The following is a 19,139-nucleotide window of genomic DNA, read 5'->3' on the forward strand; positions in this document are numbered from 1 at the left end:
TTCATGTCTCAACGTTCCAAGCTTAACATCTATTTCCTGTTGATTTTCTATAATTATATACATTTTTTTTTTTCTGAAGTGCTCTGCATTACTAGGTATAATTACATGTTTCAGTTAGAAAAAAAAAAAAAACAAGAATTTTATTTCCATCTGGAAACAATAAATGAACAACGTTTTGAAACTATATCACTGTGAAAGAAACTTTCTGTCTTTCATCATGACTGAAACGGCTGATTGCCTTTTCTTGCTATTCCCTGGAATCTGATAATGTGTCTATGAATGAAGGGATGCACTACACAAAAATGAAATATCATGTAGGAACTAAAAGGTTAAAAAGTAGCACAATTTGTTTTAACCTGACTCTACAAAAATAGGCGTCATCTACATTTGGAACATAATAATGTATGTGAAGCATCCTTCAGTATACTGATCACATATGAAATATTTTTTTCCAGTCCTTAGCAGCTGGAGTGCATTAGAACACAAAGCACATTACTAGAAAGATTTCTATTTAGTCAGTGTATTTTATCCTAGCAATTACAATACACAAATTTAACCACCTAACCAGAAAATCACACCTCCTGTTTGCAGTGACACCATGTGCAACCACAGAAAATTGCAGAGACAATAAACATCAATATCTCTGCATCTTTATGGCAGTACCAGCAAGCTGTTCAGACAGCAATTCTTTCTCCTTACCTAAAGCAGGCAAAAATCCAAGTATTTGAATTCTGTCTTGTGTTTGAGTCACAATAATGTGAATAGCTTGCTTGCTAGCAAAAGGATTTTGTCCTCTGCCAGCAGTGAAGCCCAAAGAAATCCTCGTCCATATGGAAACATGACAAAATGGCACTCCCTCAAAACTTCATCCCTTTGTGGCAGATATTACTTTGGGATATGTCACGAGGGGTGTCTGCTGGCTGTTGTCTTTCAGAAGCTGAGCCGTGCTACCACCAGCACAGTCTGGATGAAAATCAAGTGGCTGTGGCTCATTTTATAAATTCCTCTGCTGCAGTGCAGCTCAGGAACAGATGTGATCTTGTGATGCAGGCATGGGAATGATGACACAGTTATGATCCAGTCTGGAAAACCCATAGCAGTTTTGTTAAAACGAATGAACAGAGAACTCTCCCCTATTTCCCACCCCCTGTGAGCAATGGGGCTTTAAAAAACTAAGAACATGTGGGATGTCCCTGAGGACACTGGTTGGAAGGCAGTGCCTCTCCCTCATCTGTGTATGAACCAGGGGAGATGCGCTGAAGCCACACGATGGGCAAGCTTAGAGGCAACCCCTACCCCATGTAACATGACATGACATGCTCAGGTCTTTATCCTGTTATTAGGATAAAGGCAGGTCACACTGGAGCAGTTAAAAGCCCATGCAATTCTAGCCAATGTAATTTGAACCTTCAAATCAAATCTTTGAGTTGCCAGATGGAGGGCAAAAATCTGTTTTGCCATATGGGAAAAATGCCTTCTACATTACCAAACAGAAAACTGGTATTAGCTCAGGCCACCCTTGGAAGTGGATATAAACCAGACTGCAAGCTGTGATTTGCTGATAGGAAAACTAGCTGTGAGAGTCATATGCTCAGCCCTAGCAGCTCCCAGCTGTTCTCCTAGGTGTGGGATCTCTCTGCTGCTTCCAGCCTCAGAAAACAGACAAACCATGGCTAGATAAGCAACTTTTTACTTTTTCCTCCCTCACAGCTTCATATGTGTTAAGCCTAATCTCTTAAAAAAAAAAAGAAAGCAAACCATGCCATAACAAAATCACCTAATAGGCACTGAAGAGCTTGCCACATCTTCCTTTATTAAACAAGAGCACAAGCTAACTCAAGTTCCTGCACAAGAAGTGATATTCAGATAATATCACAATACAGTAACTGCATTTCACAGTCCAAAGCTTCAGCTGAAATTTTTCACATCTCTTCCCATGAGTGAGTCCACAAAGGAAACACACACCAACAAATATGCTAGGTACCTAATTTTGTAAACCTAGGTACCTATTCTTCTAAACACAAAAATATCAATAATTCTATTCTGTTAACAGGTAGATACGGTTCTTTGTAAGATTACACATGTTATATCCAAGAATAAAAAGAAATTTCTTGCACATACCATTTATTCATATTTTCTGACAAAACCAGTAACTCCCAGTACAGACATCTTAAACCTTGGTTCCTGAAATTCTTCATAATAAGCAAGCTGGCTTCCCTATCACAATTTGCTTCCAATATTAAAGCAGACTGACTTTACATTGGGTAAAATGTTATCCATCTCCATTGGGTGGATTGCTTATTACTCAGCCTGTGATGAACCACGAGCCCAAGCACATCTGAGTCTCCACCTCACCAAAACAGAGCGGATTCAGTGACACCTTCAGCACTATACCACACTAATTTCTGTGCACTATGCAGGAAAATGGTTCAGTGCTTTCAAAGATGAGAACTGTTATTGTTGCTGCTGCTGCAGCTATCGTTACAATCCTGAAGAGCCTTTGTGGAGCTTCAGAGTGCTGTTTGTCCAGTTCCAAAAATTGATTCATTTCAAGGTAAAGTGTATATTTCATTAATGGTTACAGCGATGGTTTAATGACTTCAAACCAGCCAACCAGAGCGCTAATATGAATTACCTGTGAAATTATTAATTCTGACATGCAAGAAAATACACTTTTTAAAAAATTTTCTCTATGGTTCTCCCTAATTTCTCACCATTAAGCACTCCTAAAATGAAATATTTTTTTCCAGAAGTAAATTAATACTCCTTTTTCAATATGTATTAGAAACACCTATTGGGAAGGTCCCTAAAAAGGTGATTTATTGCAACAGCGCACTGCTACTTCAAATAACTCTCTGTCTCAATCATACTTTATGCTAATAAAACCTTGAAAACTAATTAAAGCATAGAGGCACACACAATAGGCAAGTAGGATTGTCACACTACCTTTTTGTCTTCAGAAAGCTGAATGACTGAAATGAATTGCTAGTTTCATCCATACTATGAATTTGTTCTCCAGCTCAAAAATGAGAATCCCATAGGATAGAAAAGAATTGATGGTTTCTGCTCAGAAGGAAGACATAGAATGAATTGCACACCCCTCCAGAGTTCATCTGTACCTAGATGGGGCAGCGCCAGGGAGCCTCTCTATTGTTTCCCTTCATTTCAAACAAGCAAGTATGAGATCTAAAATAGCAACTGCTTTAGCAGGTTCCAGTAGAAGGAAAACACTGGAAGGTTTTAATCAAAAGTTAAACCTTTAGGCAAATACTATCACTTTTCTTTTGTGAGCTGACCTAAATTTCATAGTAAAACAGAATAAAAATATTGCAAACCATAATGATGAGATTTATATCATAGAATTCACATTTTTCAGTAACACTTGCCATTTAACAGAGCTAAACCAATTGAATCCAAGAATGAGAAGAGATTTTACATCTTTTTCTTGATTAACAGTGGTACAACAACACAAAGCAAATATTACTGTGCAGTTTTATTGAAGTTTCTAGAACACAATGTATTTTATTTTTCTCATTTTTAAAGAAAATCTTCACCTCAAGAAAATCAACCTTTTTTTTTAACAAATGCCAAAGCCTAACGAAGCAAGCAGTCTTACTGAAGATTATGTAGATGATGCTGCAAAGCACAGGGAATGTGACAGCTCATCTATCAAAGAAAACAAAAGGGTTTATGCATCTAAACTAAATAGAAGCTTTTGAAACAGCATGGAGAGTAGTTGGTAGAACTTTTCTTATTATAATATAAATAACTAGGAAAGTGAGATGCTATTTGTTTAACAATGAATGCAGAAATATTAAAAGAAGATGGTACAGTTTTTTATGCAAGCCCTAAGTTTGACAATAGCTTCTTCTACCTCAATGCCCCGAAGTGCATGGCAACTGATAAAAATTCTGCTTTTATTTAGCACAAATGCACTATCCCATATATGCATTTCCCATTCTTTTAACATATTGCTCAATTACTGGTGATTTTTATTTTCTGCTAGTAATTCACCAGAAGCTCCAGCTCCAAAGGACTGCTGGGATGAGACAGTATTGTAAGTAATTGACAGCCTGACACTCAGCACAAGATTGAGTGTGGATCTGTCTGCATTTAAATACTCTTCATTCTCAGGCAGTCTAACAAGCAAGAGCAACATTCATACGAGCAAATCATAATTGAGGTACAACTAATATGCACAGATTTAACTGGTCAAGCAGTGTGCTACTTAATGTTAACCCCTTTTTGCAATACCAGTTTTTATTCACAGATTATTAAATATAGAAGAGCACTAGATGCATGCATAAAATATTCTGTTGTGATAGAAAACTGAATTTTGCATAAATAAAGCCAGTTTTTTATGTATCTCAAAGCATTTTTTCTACTAGTGTTATAAAGAACATGAGCTCCATTCTCAACAACACAAACATTCCCTTCCATATTGTCTGGAAGGAAGCATTTATTGTCCAAAGTTCACAATTTGCTAAGGTTTTTGAGAGAACCCAATATTCACAAATACAGCATAAAACCTTCAGGAAGAGTAAAATGGGTTCTTATTTTGACATTTATTAAGCCAAATCATATTCTACCAGCTGGAAACGAACATGTCACCAAGCATTTACAGACGATAGGATCTGCTGTGTATGTAATGTTAGAATTCTAGATTAGAGAAAATGGCATGACAAAATGTATCCCAAAGCACAGCAGAGATTCATCCATTTCTCAGCTCCATAATATAAAAAAGTACATCGACTCTGGGGTGAGCTCATGTTCCCATGACACTATGTCTTAAGAAGTAATTTAAAGGAAATGTGCTATATTTGAAAACCCCAAAGACAAAGAATGCTTTGAGAGGAAGCAGAGGAGAGACAGACCATTTTAGTACTAAAAAATAAAAAGCAGGAATATAGAGAGTTAGCAAAGATGCATATACAGCTTCCATAGGACAAACAAGCATTTAACATAATACCAAAGGAAATAGTAAACATCCCTTCATACCTCACCTTTTATTTTTTTTCAGGAGGACAGAGGCAATTGCCCCATCTACCTCCCTTTAGTATCTGAGGTTCCTTTCAATTATACTGCTAGCAAAACAGAGACAGTTTGCATAGAGACAACTTTGTAATTACAGCAAGAAAAAGTTGCATGGTCCACCGAGTACAAAACACTACAAAACTCACAGTAATAAGAAGTCAGGGGCTTAACTATTCATTTATTTAAATGTATGCTGCAGTTTTCATTTTTTCTGGTCAAATCAACAGATTTTAATTGGCACTTTCAAAAGCAGCAGTCTATGAAAATGACAAAAAATCATACTAGAAACAAAGCAAATACATGCCCTAAAGTCCTTTTAATTCTTGAAATTATGCTGCCCTTTTATTTGCCATTGAGGAATGTGTGCATATTATTCCCTTTTTAAATGCATTTCAAATCAGCTTACACTCGAGGTTATTCAAAACTTGAGCTTATGCACAACGCTCAAAAACGCTTGGTGCACTCAGAGGAAAAAAAGGACAACAGAGAAAAAAGAAAAGTGAATTAGTAATTTTACTGTAATACTGTAACAATTTCCTATGTGCTGTGTCAGGGCACGTTTGAGGGAGCCATCTGTAGGGTATCAGCTTCAATGAGGTTAAGAAACACAAACACCGAGCTGACATGAAAAATCAAAGCAAAAGAGCAAAGAAATACTACTGCAACTCGTGGTACACTTGGCACACCTTCTGCATTTAAAGGCTCTGCTGCCATGCAGACTCCATCTCAATGGCTGGTGTATCACTCAAATGTCCTGAATTAATAACGGAGATACAGCCCACAGATGGCATATAGTATGGTTTGAGACAGACTCATTTTGACAGGTGACAAAGACGACTACTCATCTAGTCATGTGAAATTAAGCACTTACGGGAATGGCAGGTGTGAACTGCCTCCTTTATACAGATTTGGAAGCATCCCATCACTCACAGAAAGTGCTGTACTAAAATCCCAGACAATTCTGGGATTATGTTAAATCCACAAAGGAGGCAAGCTAAGGCTGAGATGTGAGTCCCTGCCCTTTTACAGTCTGGATGATCTAGAGTCCCTTGTGATTTGGACACAGCCCTGGATACTTAAAAAGAAAATTAAGCTTCAACCCAAGGAAAAGTGAAATATAGTCAAGGCAAAATCACTATCTAACACTATGCCACGAACATTAATTTCAAGCTGCTATACATTTTGCCTTATTTTTTACTTTTCAGACTAATTCCCATTCATCATTTATCTACTACCATTGCTTTAATGGATTTTTCCCAACTCTCCCTTTCCATCAGTCACTGGAAGTGGATGTTAAACACTCTCATCAGAGCACTAGCGAGTAGCTTCATAATATGACTGGGGAAAAAATGTCTGGAGGTTACCTCTAAAGCAGGGTGTATTCTTTATGTGCTTTTACTACACGTTGATACCATGGGGTGATAAAATCTTTGACATCTGGCAGTGTGTGTAACTAGAGCAGTAGCTCTGTGCAAAGACATATGGGCAAGAACACACAGGGAAACCACACACAAATACACTCCTTGCAGGTTTTTCTAGGACTATATAATGGATTCTAACACTAATCTTCTCCTTCACATTATATAAAACAAAAAACATTCTGGGGCAAATTATTTTTCCCTGGCCATAGTCCATGGCTGTTTATTATAATTTTCTTCCATGTAGATAAAATCCCAAGTTTTCCTCAATATCATGTTGCATTAACATTTTAATATAGGACAGACACCGGGCAAGGGCGTGTCTCAAAAATCTCAGTTTGAGACCAACCTTGAAACAAGCAAGCTATATGCTTTATGCTGTATCCATTCAAACAGACTGCTAAGACTGTGAGAGCACTCAGGAAAATTCAGTACTACCTCCATTGCTTGGCCAGGTTTTACCTGAGGGGAAAACTGAGGATGTCTCCTGCAGGTAAACCAAACTCCAAGTTCTTTCTCAGTCTTAGTGACATGACCAAGAGTTTGAGTCTCTGGTGCTTCAGTTTCTTTGAATACCCCAAATAATCCTCTCTGTGACAACAGCAAAACCTCAAGCTGGAGAATTCCTGCCAGGATTTGCTGTGTTCACTGTGATGTGCCCACTGAAAGCAGCAGCGAAATTTTGAAATGCAGTTCCCCATGCTCCCTTCACAGCCATTGGTTCGTTCAGTCTGGGGTGAACTTTGTAGTGGACAAACTAAATCAGCTTCCAAGAAAATCAGAGCAGTAGCCATAATCCAGGTTCACGATGAATGTGCTCCATCCACATAGGTGGAAACAGCAGGATTCAAACTAATGGTATGTCTTTGAAACAGCTTTGGATCACGAGCAGTGGGAAAGTCTGATTAAAAGAATTATATTTATTTTGAAGTAAAGAGTCCAAAATGCAGATAAATTTAGATATTTGGTAGTGGCTTCACTACCATATTCTGTGTTTTCCTCATCTCCTCTTAATACTTCATACTGTGCACTAATGTAAGCACAGACATCATCTGTGGCTAAAGAAAATAGCAGATAAAAAATCAGGGACTTCAGATTATACCCTGAATAATTATGATAAAGGATTTTTGTAATGACATAGGTTAGTATCCAGCATGCCAAAAAACATCTAATATTTTGCATGACTATAAAACATTGCATAGTTCCAAATATATCTTTCTTTTTATACAAGAAGGCCCAAGTGAATGCAGAATTTCTAATTTGAAAGCACATGTCTGCTTCTCATCCCAAGACTATTCATACTACACACGGCACTACTACCACCATATTTACTGAATAAAAAACTGAAGTACTAAATTCACAGACCAACAAACAAACACAAGTATAGTAAGGATTTTCATGAGATTAACAATATCCTCTGAAATGACAAATATCTCCAAGTACAGAATGGCATTTATCTGACAGCAGTACCAGAAGGCACTGGTTTTAAGTCATATGAAAACTTACACTGACTTCCTACCTGACACAAACTTGAGTTTGAATGGCCACTGGCCCAGACCCCCAAATCTACCAAGCCTTGCAGCATAAGAGCCTTAATGCCCACTACAAGCACTCACAGCTTTTCTTTGTCCCCTGCTCTGCTCTATTCCCACCACTCCTGATCCAAGGGAAATTGTCTTCTTCCTCTCCCTGTGCTGGCCTCCATCAGTGGAACAGCAGAGCTGTTGGCTACCATTTAGTGGAGACTATGAAAGTGATTCCCAGACACTGAGGCAGATGAAACACTCTCACCTGCAGGTAAACTCCAGTAAATATGGACGAAAAGTGAATGAATCAAAATTTTTGCTTTTAGGCTGAGTGTCTAGGGAAGCTCTGTCCAGATCTCAAAATTAATTTCTACATTTAGAGGACTACTGTTGCTCTATGCCACATATCATTTCTAAAGTGAAACAAACCCCTGCCAAGCAGTTGCATGTGTACAATTGTATGCCAAAAATGTCTGGTTTCTAAAATAGATACATGATTGGAATGACTTTGTCCTTTGTATTGCATACAAACAGTAACACAAGATTAATACATTTTCCCAGGTAAATTTTTTTCACAGAAGGCCAAACAACATCATACTTAGAAATATGACTTCTAAAAAAATCAGGAATTTTAATTAATAAAAATCAGGAATTTCAATTAATAAAATGCAGCACCTTTTAAAACAATTAATGAAAGATATCTGCAACAAATGACACATCTTCATATCTTAGGAGACAACAGATCTATATCTGGATTTTATCCTAATCAACTGACATGAGGGTTAATCAGCTTCTCACTTAATTTTGTTTTTTTAAACAAACTACAGTTGTACCCTTTCCTCAAATGGAAAGTTAAAAGCATTTTGCCCATAAAAAGTTTCTTTTGTTTAGTGAAAACTTATACAGGAGACTGCTTACATTCCCCAGTCATCCTTCAGTGAGAAGTCTGTAAGCTTGGAAGAGGAGATTAAATAGAAATGCAGAAAGCAAAGAAGAAAAAAAAAAAACAACAAACATTGTCGCTAATTTAGTTTACAAATCAGCAAAACTATGTCACAAAATGTCAAGACCAGAAATTCTTGGTAACATGTGACACACAGAAATGTGATTGAATAATCTTTAGAAAAATCATATAAATTGGAAACTGCATGGAACACTGAAGAGGATGAGCAACAGCAGATGTTGCTACTGCACAGAAAGGCTGCTGCACACAAACACGTGATCTGCACAGCAACATTCAAGACACTCATTTTCAATAGGCTTCCATGAATTCCTCCGCCTGTGCTATGACAACTAAAGAAGCATTTTCAAAGAGATAAGAGTACTTTTCCTAAATGAGTAGGTAGAAAAATAAGTCCTACTTACAGCACCTTCTGGAAAACTTAGAAACAGGAGGACTAGATATCATAAATTTACAGATTTGTGACATGCTCACACTTACTATGATTGAAGGAAAGCAACATTCTTTCCACTTTCATGGATTATATCAAGGGTGCCGCTTATCTCAGCAGAGCAGTTTGTTATTTACAGCAACTGTTTTTTCTATTTTTTTAAGCTTTGAGAGCACTCACACAATGACCAGCAGTGACAAAAGCAGCAGTCTATGCCAAAACACTTTTAATAATGTGAATGAAAAATGAAAGCAAAGGAACTAACTGTGAAAATTGCTAAAAGCTTGATTTGCTTTTGTAAAAGATGCTGAAAAATGTTAAAATACAAAGAGAAAAGAAGAAAAGCTTGTGGCAGTTATGAGAGTCCCAGATACAATGCAAATTCTCAAAAACACTACTACACTGCTTCCTAAAGGCTCCTATTCAGAGTGCTGAGTTAAAAGCCTCTCTTAGTGAAGTATATGCTAAACCAAAGAATTAAATAATAACCTCGCAAGTTTCTTGCAACTTTCTGCAGGTCAAACTCTTTAGCTGGTGAAGTGAAAACCTGCTTATTCGTACCAAGATGAGATTCCCCTGGCCCACATGCTTCCACAATAGCCTAAGGTGCAGTTATAGCACTCTGATGAGAAAATACTGTCCTTGACATCTTAAGAAAATAAGAGGGCAACTATTAATGTTACACTATATTTGGGAAAGCAGCATGGATATCAGCTACTTATCCGGGTAGTAAACATGCACATGGTTACAAAATTTACTTTCAACTACATCCTTCCCTCCTTTTTTCCTCCTCTTTACAGTTATGTTTATTCTGTAGACAGTTTCTAGGAACTTCAATAAATTCATTTGTGACAGAATCCATCAAAACCAACCTATCTTTCAGAAGAAACTCACTTCCTCCTCTGCATGAATAAGCTACACTTTCAAATTCACACTGTTATATACTTCTAATTTCATTGAACTGCTTTGTTACATTTATTTTAAACACAGATATATACTTACATTTCTATTTCTTATCAAGGAAGTCATAAACACACTAAAAATAGGATAATGAATGCATCAATTGAGTGAGACCACTATATAGTGTTTCTGGAAATATTTTGTCTGAGGTGCAGCAGGAAGAAAAATTCAATCTCATAGTCCATCACTTGCAAATGACACTTCCTTTAGTTCTTGGAAACACTAGATACACACACAAATGAACATTACTACAATAAAATCCTACATGTCAGAGATCTCACTAATATTATAATTCCAAAATTACTTGAGGATCTTATTATCTCAATAACTTGCTGTGTCAGGCAAACGGCTTTACACTGTTAGTCTAATGTTGTAAATGCATTTTAAAGTCTATGGTGTTTTTAAGCTACTGCTTAAAATGAAAGACACTTCACATAAGGTTCCATGCTGACTCATTCAATCAATGTCCATGTTGGCATATAAATGATTCCCTTTCTTCCCTTACCTCCAGGTGCTCTAAAATATAGGGAGGGTTTGTCATGCCAAGCCTCAGCATAGCTCCCTCAGGAATAACTTCAACCAGCTTCCACAGAAGCGTGGGGAGGTCTGTGCCAATGTCTCTGCCATAAGCCCCTGTGTCTTCACTGGTCAGCCATATCTCACAAACACCCTCTGTGAATAAAAGAAAGAGATAATTAACAAATCTGTTTTAGAGCTGTTTATTTTATCATACAGCTGCTCACTCTTTTAAATGCAGTATTTCACATGGCTATTATGCAGCCAGACTGGGTATTCAATTGCAAAGGGGAGGGAAGGAGAAGGAAGGCTTATCCCATGGGTAGCAGTGGGTTATTAAGTTCATTTTATGAGCACAAGAGTGCTACAACAATGCTGTAAATTATCATTGCTGTGGAGTGATTAACATTCACAGCCAATGACTAATTCTGTGCTGCCTCTACAGCAAGTCAGACAAGTTTAATACTCTGTTTTATTTTTTGAGTCTAATTCATTAAACACCGCAAGAGACATCACCCAAGCAGAGTTTGCACTAATGGTTATTACAGTAGTTAGCTTATTAACTGGTAAGCTTCCAGTAAGCAAAACCAGCTGTAAAGCACTGTGACTGACATTCCTCCTGAAGTAACTATTAAAATCTTGTATTCTTTAAATTATACAATTAGCAATGCAATATTAAGGTTGCATTGAAAGGTTAGTGACCACTGCATGACTGCATGATAATATGGGAAAACCTGTTTCCTGGCAGTTAATGCTTCATTTTCCATCAATCAGAGCCTTAGGAAGTAGTGCATTTGATTTTTATTGTAAATAGCAACTTCGAACACTGGTATTTGGTAATAATATCCTCATACCCAAAGAGAGAGATTGTACCACCCTGTAACAATAGTTGAAAGCACTGAGGTTTCATGCAGCCACTTCTGCCAGCCTGACCAGCTTTCATCCTTTTTTTTGCCATACAATCCCTCTACCCTTCCTTACCACCCTAAATCAAGAAATAAGCCATCAAAAACAGTGTATATGTGAAGAAAACACCTGTGATTTACAGTAAGATAAGATACCATTACCTCAGTGAAGAGCTAAACTTCTAAAACCAATCATGAACTGGTAAAAGAAATTATCAAACACTAGAAGGTGCATAATTCATCAAAGCACACTTTGGGCCAGCAGAGAATGTATCAGAAAATGTAAATGTTTATGTTACAAATTTATACTCAAATGAGGAAAACTTAAGCACATACACTGACTTTAATCACATAAAAAGCAATAAACCTAGAAACCAAATGTTTTACAAAATGTAAATCCAAGACTGCTACTCCTAAATTCACACTGCAACAATAATGGCAGAGAGCAAGCCATGCTGAGCATCAAAGTTAATCCTGTTGGCACAGAAATGTTTTCAAGGTAATTTATTACTCAGAATGAAAAATGCTTTACAATTTAAGGTTAACTGGAAAACTTCTTACTTTTTAAGCTTTGCTTCAAGAATAGGTTAGTGAAGGAGATGTACAATTTGTATCTTGAGAGAAATCTGATGTAAAGCATTCCTGAAGTACAAAGTGCTCTTTGGTCGACCATTTGCAGTCACAAGTTTGTAGTCACACTCAAGCTGAGCTCCCTGTGCAGAATCTGCCTGCAGGACACAATTACACTGTGGATTTCAGTGCACTTGCTAATGTTTTTGGAATTCATCTCACCACAGGCAGTACCCACCATGAAACATACTCTTGGGTTTGCTGCCTGCCCTACATTTTCCTGAAACACATGAAGAAAGAAGTGAATTTTATATGCTGTATGTTAAAAAAGAAGAGAAATGTAAGGAATCTAAATGATTGATAAGGTCCTGTTTTGCTTAGTTTGGGTTTCTCTATATGAGCCTCCAATGCCATAAGAGCACCACAAAACTTATTGACTGGCTGAGTTTCTACTGTAACAGAGTAATTCTCATTTGCAAGCTTTCAATATAAAGAGTTGCATGGGGCTTGGGTTGGATTTCCTTTTTCTTTTTTTTTTTCATGAAAATGGCTAATGGAATACTGCCTCACAGTTACCAGATGAACACTAAGGAAAAAAAAATAAATCACTGGCTAGGAATGGAAATAACATTCCGGTGGAAAACAACAGCGAGCTTTTAAAGCTGCATAGGTGGGGACCATTAGCCCCCTGGTGGGCTGAAACTTCAAATTAAATCACAAGAAGAGGAAGCAGCTGTAATAGTAAATCAGCAACAGCAGGAATAACTGTCTCATCTGCTCTCCGATCAGGGTGTTGAACAACAAGCAATGGGAATAATGCATGCTGAGAGATCCAAGGATGCAGTCCCTTACTGGGGGCAGGGGGGCGCAGGGAGGGGGAAGAACACCTGTATTTTAGGAAAAAGTTCATGTCCCAATTTCAGGTTGACAAAATGGACCTTCAAATACTGAAAGCTACTGTGAGTGATAAATATTTACAAGGAAGATCATTAGGATAAATCAACTTTGTACATAACTGTGTGAAAGAGGTTTTGAGTGGACTGATTTTAGGAAATTATTTTTTAGTCCTTTGTATCCCCAGTTCAGGAGCCTAAACTTACACCAGGTAAGAAGAGAAAACAATAGACCTCTCAAGCAGTATTAATGAAGTCAGTCAACACCTCTCATTTTCAGTCCACCCCTCCAAATTCCAGCCCTCCACAGGAACCTGTTTAAATCCACTGTCTGATACCGTACATAATATTTTTCCTTTCTTTTGCAGTGAACCTCATTCAATCATTCACCACTCTGTTACTGGGCAATTTTGGTGCTAATAAAGGCAAGCTGATTTTGTAAACAAGAAAATTGATCCAAACAGGAGGCTTCAGATGTGCAAACTCAGAGCATTTGTTACAGTATTAAGGCCAATTATCGCTATATCCAAGTAATTACAATTCTGCCTTTGGTCACAGCTCATGGTTTTTTCTCACTCTGCCATCACTATCCAGCACAAAAGAGAAACCTTAACAGCTGGCCTCTGATCTGCTCTAACTGGAGATTACTTAGAATGAAAAATGTTGGAAAAAGGATAGGTTCCAAGCAAATGAAGAAAGTTCTGAGCCTATTCCTTCTCACATGTCTCACTATAAAGAATACTCCCTGCAGATTATCTGATACAGGTTTTAGTTTCATTTCTGTGGGGTAAGCAATCCTTATCATGAAGGAGATAAGAAATCCGACATCTATCACTTCTACAAAATATGGGCATTCCTGGTTTAGAAATCACTTGAAATTATTAATTTCTTTTTTAAAACACTTCTAGCATTTTTATTTTGCTTTATCTTCATGTCACTATTGTAAACACTGTTTTTGGCAGTACCAAACATCCTTTAAACTGAAGAGAAGTGTACTCCATCAGAAAAATGAATTTATTTCAAACTGCAAAAAGATCTGAAGATGTTAAAATACTGGACACCAATGCCAGTGAAATTCTCACATTTGATAGCTAACTGTACAAATAAAATTCAATCCCCAAATCCTCATGATTTTTCTTCTCCTTCCTTCCTTGTTCTTCTCTTTCCTGGCAGATTTTTTAATGTGAACCCCAGTGGCTTTTCCAACAGCACAAATCTCTGCAGGCTGCTTCAGTGGGAGGCCCCTGACTCTGACCTCCTCAGTAGCCCACATATGCTTATCAACAACTGCCTGACCTCCTCGTGATTCCTTCTCCAACACTGAATTCTTATGGCAGCCTGCAGGACTGCACAGACCACAGAAATACCTCTCCCAGAGCACCAAAGAAATCTGAAAGACCATCTGCCAAGGGGAGGCCTTACATAAACGTTTGTATCTTGCAGACTAGAGAACAGTCAATCTGAGGACAGTCAATCTGACCATTCCTGATCACAATCTTAGAAACATTTAAAAACTAAAAAATCATGGCCAAAGATGAAGGCTTAGAAAACACCAGATTCATTGTTCAGAATGAGCTTAGCCTACTTTATTTTCTCTTCAATTATTTGAGTTTTTCCTTATTTATTCAGCATGGATTTTACAGGAACCATTTACATACTTGATGCAGTGCATTGTGCTAGATTACTTTGCTGAATCAAAGCCTTAACTGGGAAATTGTGAAGAACTATGCAAATAGCAGATCACTGTCCTAATCTGGATATAATGCAAGTTTAAACAGAAACTGAGATTTGGAGGATTCAGTTTCCTCCTGTAATTCTGAAGTACTCTGCAAGGATTGATTCAGCATCATCCAAGTGTCCTCTTAAGACAATTCAACCACATGGATCAGCACTGAAGCATCCCATTGCAGGGACTTCGCTGAAAGAGAAAATCAAACTGGGAACAACTCACTGATGCCAAGGGGGATTTAGAAGGATTCACATCCAGTTCACCAAGAAACCCTTACTCTTATTTCATCTGAATGTATACAGGGCTTCTGGAAGACAGAAAGAATGGAGCTGGACACAATCCTATACAAACCCTAGTTATTCAGTAACTCACGCCAAACTGTCATAATTTAAGAATATAGGATTCTTGCATTCTGGCAAGCAGATGATGAAAGTAGACTGAAGTAAAAAAGACAGGTCTAAGTTCATGGCTGCTGAAAGAGGCAAGTTGTCAGGCTATGACCTAAAGGATCAATGCTTTTTCTGTATTTTGTGAAGTGCAGGTTCAGCACCATATTGTACAGATAAATGCAGTGCTCATGACGCACTGTGTACAAACTGTCTCACAGCCTGAATTTCTAGAGGATCTTTATTAATGCTCAAAAGTATTTCCTCTCTTTAAAAGACCTATTTTTTTACCCTTCTGGACAGTCTTAAGGACATGGAAGATGTCCCTAATGTCCCTATTTTCTTAATGCTTGCCACAAACAGGAGAACAAGATCTGAACAACATCATGAATGTTGCCCTGACCTACTACAATTGCAGTTGTGTTCTGAATAGTTCCAAGGACAGCAATACCACAGCCACTGTGGGTTATCTGTTCCAATATTTGATCAGCCTAAGAGTAAAAAATTTTCATTTTCACCTAATTGCAATTTGCTGCATTACAACTTATCCAACTTGTTAACTATCATCCTACCTCTGCAAGACCTGTCTGACTTCAAGACAGTCTGGCTCTGTCTTCTCTCTACCATCCCATTAGGCCATTGTAAACACCAATAACTCCTCTTAGCTTTCTTTTCACAAATCCATTTCTTGTCTATTATGTGCTCCATCCTCCTGACCATTGCAATGTCACACTGCTGAATTGCTGCAGTGTGTCAGCCTTGTCCTGAGGTACCCCAAAGTGGACAGAGCGCTCTCTCCATGATGTCTCACAGTTGGCAAATCCATGGCACCAGTCGCTCCCTGGGGCCTGTGACTGCACTCTCCAACAGCAGCTGGGGCACAGCTGCAATTGCAGAGGGGTTCCACTGCTGACTCGTGTGCACCAGCTTTCCCACAGGAACTCCAAAGGCTGCAAAGCTGCTTCCCAGACAGTCAGCTCTCCACATCCATAGTGCAGCATTTGGTAGCATTCATAGTGTAGCATTTCATCCTAGATTTGGGACATTTTACCTGTCTTTGTTAAAATTCATGAAGTTACACTAAGTCCATTTCTCCAGGCAGTTGAGGTCTCTTGCAATAATTAGCTGTACCCTCCAGCCAGTCAAGTACTCCCCTAATTTGAGTATCATCTCCCAGATTCCACCTTAGTATGAAAGACATGAAATATTGGCTACAAAATATCCTTAGTACCTGCTATCTAGACCTTATACTATGGATTGCCACTTCGGGAACCTGGCAGTCCAATAAATTCCTTTACCTTCTCACCATCCAATATTTCAATCTACACTTTACCACTCTAAGAACATTAAGAACTATGATGAAATTATAGATGAATTAAAGTTAAACAAAACCAAACTACACCGAAACAAAAAAGAAAACCCCAAAAGAAAACAAAAATTTCAACTTCACTCCAAAACCCCAAAACAAACAAACAAAAAAAAACCACCCCAACATTCTATCCCCCCCAAAAACCCCAAACCAATCCACCCCAAAACACCTCAACTCCACTGCTTTCCTATCCTCCACAAAGCCACACATCCCATGTGAAAAGTCACTCAGGCCTGCCACACGGTTTGCTGTTGGTAATCCTATGCCGAGTGTTCCCAAGCACACTCTGGCCCTTCCTGTGCCAGGACGTGGCTTGCAGGAGTGCCTGCCCCATCCAGGGTAAGGTGCAAGTGCCCTGTAGCTGCCCAGCCCTCCCGTCTTGCTCTTTCTGGAGGGCAGGGTGACGTTCCCCCCTCCTCCAGTCATCAGGAATCTCCCCTGGTTGTCATGTCCTGTGAGGGATGAGAGGGAACAGCCTCATCATGACTTCAGCCAGCACTCCCAGCACACTTGGATGCCTCTCGAGGCAGGATTATTTCTATTACTTCTGCATGTCAGTCTGCAGGTACAAAAACTAGAGCTGTGCTTTGCAAGTGCCAAGCTCAGTACAAGCCTTTAAAGCAGTTGTGGTTTCTACTACCCACAGGATGACACATCTATTAGAGTGCTTAGGAAATGAACATAGTAACTTTTATGGTCTACATATTTTTGAGAACAAATGTTTGGAAACTAATACAAAGTGGCATAGAGACCAAGCTTTACTGTCTGAGATCATTCCACCTATGTAGGAATAACATGTTATTTTAAACGTAGAGCACTGAACAGTATCACTTTGGAAGATTCTGCTTGGCTGTCTTGTCTACCACACTTGGTAATAAAATTAAAGACATTTTTTCTTTCTCCTTGCCAACACACTTCAGTAAATATTTACTCTAACAAATTATTAAAGTTCTCATGTATTTATATAAAAATGCTATACATTAGTATATATCCATGGTATGAAATTCTCAGACCCACTGAAGCCATAACAGGAACTTGATTTAAAGGATCATTTACTACAGACATGACATACATACTTATAACAAATTCCTGATCCTGCAAACTAATGCAAAAAAATTTGCTATATTCACAAACTGCAAAATAGAAAAATTAATTGCACCTTGGCCCCTCTTAACTCTTCTAGCTATTGCTTTTTCAAAACTATGAAACATATTTTGGATTTTGGTTAGATTAAGTTATATTTTCAATAAGTGAAATGCACTGTCTCTCACATACTAAGTTGCAACCAGAGCTTAAATGAACTTTGATGGAAAAGAGCTGAAGAAATACCTTATCAAGCACAATACAAATTAGTTCAGGAAATAGCTTGGTTCTACTTCAATAAAAATGTGCTAATAAATTTTTTAAAATGTACATTTTACACATTTTTCCCTCAAAGTGCATTCATACTTTTTTTTTTATTTTATGTAATTTGCAAAATCTAATCAGAACTGAACCACAGGGAAAAAAACCCAAAACAATAAGCATTAGGAACAAGAACTTTTTCTAATTACTTTTAAGTTAGAATAACAAAACACTGTGGATTTTGCAAAAATTAAAAACTGTCCCCATCCTCTCCAATACCACAACATATGCATATACTTCTGGTACCACCCTCCACACCAATTTTTAGGGTTATTTTGGAGATTTTATAAGAACAACTGAAACTACCCATCTACTCCTAAGTAACACCAAAGTAAGTTTTAGGTAATGATCCTCTACCATCTGCTTTCTATTTAGATGTGAAGTCTGATAGAAGAACCTAATAACTTCATGAGTTACAGCAACTTTCCATTTTATCTTCTGTGGTTAACAAAGTGGAAGCTGTAAATACATTTATTCCAAGGTCACGCATCTGAGAAATGAAACTGATGAAACCATTTAGAATATGAGTTCACTGAATTTGCTTATTTATCTAAAGCCATCACATAAAAGTCTCAAAACCAGAACTGCTCCTTCTGCTTTGCCATCAAGGCATTTACAAAGGAAGTTCACTACCTGTGACTGTTGTAGGGATTAGCAGTTCTACAATTTGCATCACAGTTTATTTTACTCACTTCTGCTATATTGATAAGCAAAGTATTTTTATAGAAGGGGTTTTTTGAAACAAGGAATAAGAAAGCTTGTAACAGTACTAAAAGTTTCACTTAAATTACTCCTCCTTCCTATGGCATTAAAAATAAAAGTTTGAGAGTTCCCGATAAAAAGCATGCAGCAGATAGAGCCAACTAATCATTAAATACCAAAGAAAGCATAAAAGGTTTTTCTCTCCCACAAAGCAAACTCTTGTCCTTGCTTACAAAAGAGGTCATTCTACCCCTATAGGGCCCTCTGTTGCTAACAGCTCGCTGTTAGAGCACAAACCAGCAGCCCTGTCTCGCTCGTTTTGTAGCTGCGGCGCGG

General features: G+C 37.9%; 1 protein-coding gene across 7 annotated transcripts in view; it reads right to left on the reverse strand.

Annotated features, from left to right (window-relative positions):
* CDKAL1 (CDK5 regulatory subunit associated protein 1 like 1) overlaps positions 1-19,139 on the reverse strand; it is a 380,595-nt gene that overhangs the window by 136,379 nt on the left and 225,077 nt on the right. For all 7 annotated transcript variants that reach the window (XM_064705180.1, XM_064705176.1, XM_064705178.1 and 4 more), the window contains one exon: positions 10,835-11,001. In XM_064705180.1, the coding sequence (XP_064561250.1) occupies positions 10,835-11,001 (167 nt within the window). The remainder of the gene's footprint in view (positions 1-10,834; positions 11,002-19,139) is intronic.

The sequence above is a fragment of the Zonotrichia leucophrys genome, chromosome 2, assembly GCF_028769735.1.
Source record: "Zonotrichia leucophrys gambelii isolate GWCS_2022_RI chromosome 2, RI_Zleu_2.0, whole genome shotgun sequence".
NCBI lineage: Eukaryota > Metazoa > Chordata > Aves > Passeriformes > Passerellidae > Zonotrichia > Zonotrichia leucophrys.